The sequence below is a fragment of the Priapulus caudatus genome, unplaced genomic scaffold (genome assembly GCF_000485595.1).
Source record: "Priapulus caudatus unplaced genomic scaffold, Priapulus_caudatus-5.0.1 Scaffold8348, whole genome shotgun sequence".
Taxonomy (NCBI): Eukaryota; Metazoa; Priapulida; class Priapulimorpha; order Priapulimorphida; family Priapulidae; genus Priapulus; species Priapulus caudatus.
Window position 1 is genome coordinate 1 of NW_014585409.1, and position 3,773 is coordinate 3,773.

At 49.2% G+C, this 3,773-nt stretch overlaps 1 protein-coding gene across 1 annotated transcript; it reads right to left on the reverse strand.

Moving 5' to 3' along the window:
* Positions 1–247: 247 nt before the first annotated feature.
* On the reverse strand, positions 248–2,146 carry LOC106820201 (uncharacterized protein y4bA/y4pH-like; the record flags this gene model as incomplete). Its single annotated transcript, XM_014824741.1, has 1 exon — positions 248–2,146. A coding segment is annotated over exon 1 (1,899 nt), but the record flags the coding sequence as incomplete, so codon positions are not given.
* Positions 2,147–3,773: the final 1,627 nt, after the last annotated feature.

Sequence of the window (3,773 nt, forward strand, 5' to 3'; positions counted from 1 at the left end):
TAATAAAGACATAAGCTAAATACCCCTGGTAGTTAAGTGATTGATTTTAAACGAACAGCTCTGATTGATTGTCTGAAACACCCCCTGTAAGGATTAATTTTCCGGTTTTCTTGAGTATCTTTAGTATTGATAATACCGGTTCCATGTCCAGATCGGATTGTTTTATCTCGTATGGTGCGTAAGGCGCGATCTGTTCGGCGGGTAAAATATTCGCGTTGATTAATCGCATAATGGTTGAGCCACTGACCCCACAATAACCTTTCGCTTGCACCAGGTTGAGGATGCCATCGTCTTCTCGTTTGGGCGCTGCTTTAATACCCTGCTTTGTTCGGATAGTACGTACACTTGATTGACTCCAGCGCTTGCCCTTGCCAGTTTTCCTGCCCAACCTGCTTAACACCATAGCGATTTCGGCATCGTTATATCTTATCGCCATCTTTCGGATCAACTCAAGATCTTCCGCTTTTGTTTTGTGCCCCTGGTTGGCGGGCAGGGGCCTTGGGATAATCAAATCGGTATGACTGCCGCCTTGCCAGTGAATGATAAAACTCAAAAGTTGCTTTTCTTTATCGATATCGACGATGATTTCTTTGATCAAGCATCTTATGATTTTCTTTTTGAGCGCCACCGGACTTTCGGCTCGATGCCAGGTATCGGCAAAGTCTTGGCCGAGCGCAAGTATCGATTGTTTGCCCTGTTCGGTGAGCGTTTGTGGTGCTACCTGTGCGGCATTGAGCGTATTTTTGACTTGTTCGGCTTTTTCCAGTTTTTCGTTCCAGCGTTGCTCCAGGGTATCGACGACTAAACGGTTGCTGGGATCAGCCTGGTCATATTGCAGGAAGGCCCGCTGTGCTTCATATTCCACTTGTTGTAATTGTCTTTGCAATGCGATGTGATGATCGCTGCGATGGCTCTCAAGTTGCTCGACTGCCCGCAGGCTCGCGGCGACGCCTTCGGGCGTGATGCGCTTGAGCACTTCGTCGGCGATTCTCTGCTCTGCCGCCATCCCGCCAAAGCCGATACAGTAGCGTCCTGCGCTTTGATAGTCACCATGGCACAAGTACCTCGGTGTCGTCCCCTGCTTGCCCCAATAGCGCACCTGGAGCTTGTGTCCACAACGCGCGCAGCGCAATAGACCCGTGAGCAACCCATGCCCTTGCCGAACAGCCAGGATAGATTCATCCGGCTGGAAGTTCGTACCATTGTTGTCGATCATACGCTGAAACCGAAGATAGCTTGCCCAGCTAATATACCCTTCATGGTGATTCTGGATAAAGACTTTTGCCTGATCGTGCGGAAGAATCGCGGCTTGTCGCTTTCTAAGTTCTCCCTGTTCCAGCACCTTTTCGGTGGGGCGACGCCCATAGACATAGGCGCCCGCATAAATGGGATTGTGCAATACGCTGGGAATAAAGGTCTGTGCCGGTAGCTTCCACACCAGTTGGATCTGTCCGCCGATGGATTTATTCACCGGCAGTTCAATCTGGTTCTCCATGAACCAACCATAGGTCTGGCGGATACTGCCGAGTGCCTGGAATTTGTTAAATATCAGCATCATGGCGTCCTGTACGCGCCGATTCGGGTCTTTAATGATCGCATCGCCATCGCGGATAAAGCCCGGTGCGACGGTCGTGAACAGTTCGCCACGCCGAGCCTTGGCTTCTTTGCCTTGCTGCAGGCGCAAGCGCAATATATTGAGTTCGGCGGCGCTGATCGTGCCCTTGATACCCAGCACCAACTGATCATCGAATTGACTGGGATCGTACACAGTCTGCTCATCGCCGATCAGGGTATTGAAGAGCTGGCATATCTCCATCAAGTGGCACCAGTCTTTATCGGTGCGGGACAAACGCGAGAGCTCACGGCTTAGAATAATGCCAACATCGCCAAGCGCCACGCTGGTCAACAGTTGTTGAAATCCTGGGCGTTCGCGCGAGCCCGATGACGCACTGGCACCGAGGTCTTTATCGATCACTTCGACCCGGTTAAAACCCAACTCGGTTGCGCGATCAGCTAAGGCGTATTGCAGGTGCTGGCTTTCGATATTGTGTTTGACCTGAGTTAAGCTCGACTGACGCAGATAGACGATGGCTTTTCGGGTCAGGTGATCAGTATTGATCCTGCTGTGAAGGCTGTGATTGATCATGATGCAATTTCTCCTGTGTTTGGAAAACAGTGATAATGACTAAAGTCATCAACTCGATAAGTGCCTGTTGTTGCTGCTGATCGAGCTCATGGTGTAGTAGGTGATCTTCATCGTTGTGAAAGTGAAAGCTGTGTTGATCCATCGGTGTGCTCCAAAGCATCGCATAGCGGCTTTACAGCAGAACAATTGGCACGGACTAAATCAACGATTTCCAACAGGATAGGCAAAGGAATATCGATAGCAGGTCCCACCTGAAGCAGCGCCGCCTCGGGTTGTAACATCCATAGTGGTAGTACTAAGGTTTTGCCTGGTGACAATTCAACGGTGATCCGCCCAGCTTTCCCGCCAGCGCGCTGTAGCACTTTGAAGGTTTGATTGGCATAGGGATGATATGAATAATAAACCCTTGCCGTCGGAGACAAGGTAGTTAGTGTGGTTGGTGATGCATAATCACTACCACGTTGTTTTATTTATCGATAAAGACGCTGCAGAGCGTTGGAGTGATCGTGACGTCGTAGAACACTGGCATCAGTTATTTAGTGGCAATGCCTATAGCCAACGCTATCTTCGTGGGGAGTTATTGTCTTTAGCAGAACAGGAAATGCTCACTCGATCTATAGAGCTATGGCGGGGTCGTTTAATAGATATTAGCTGGTTTATGCGGATACTGAATGACAAAATCATCGGGAATGATTTTGAACAGCTATGCTGGCCTCGAAGGGGTGAGTATCAGGATGATACGAATAACGTATAGCGCGCCTGGCCAACCAGGAAGATAATTGTACGGGTAGATTCTGGGACCGGTTTTCACGTCCTGCACCAACAGTAGGCGCTTTAGGCGAAACCGGCATACATCACATCCATGTGAATAAAGGCCGATTCTCCAGCCAGGCATTACTTGACGAAAAGGCACTCATCGCCTGTGCAGCTTATGTCGATCTAAATCCTATTCGAGCAGGACTGGCAAAAAGCCTCACTGAATCCGAGCACACCAGCATTAAACGCCGTTGCGAAAAAGCCGAGCAAGCCACACAGCCGAATCATCCCAATCAACAAGTGAAAGACTTATTGCCGTTTGCAGGCAACATCAGACAAGACATGCCGAAAGGTTTGCCATTTAAACTGACCGAATATCTCGAACTGGTAGACTGGACCGGCAGAATACTGCGAGAAGACAAGAAGGGCGCGATACCGGAAGACGTGCCACCAATCCTCGCACAATTAAACATCGACCCGAAGGAATGGTGTTATCTCAGCCAGCATTTCGAAAGCCGATTCAAGTCACTGGTCGGCACCGCCCACAACGTCAAAGCAGCCTGCGAACAACTGGGCCAAAAATGGGCGCATGGTATTCGAGCCTGCCGAGTGGCTTTTCCGGTCTAGCGCCACAATCTGACTAACCGATAACAGTCAATCACCGGCCTGAAACATCGGCCATCGGGCGGTTATGCCGGGTGCCTGAAAACAGGCCCGCAAGATATGAAAAAGTAGTGTAATTTCTCCGAAAACCTTTTTTTGATTCAACTCGCCTTCAGGTAAATGTTAAAGCGACGTATTTTATTACTTGGTGCTTTCTAAAATATGGGTGTCTATGTTTGTATTGAAAAGCACGATAATTTCATTTTGT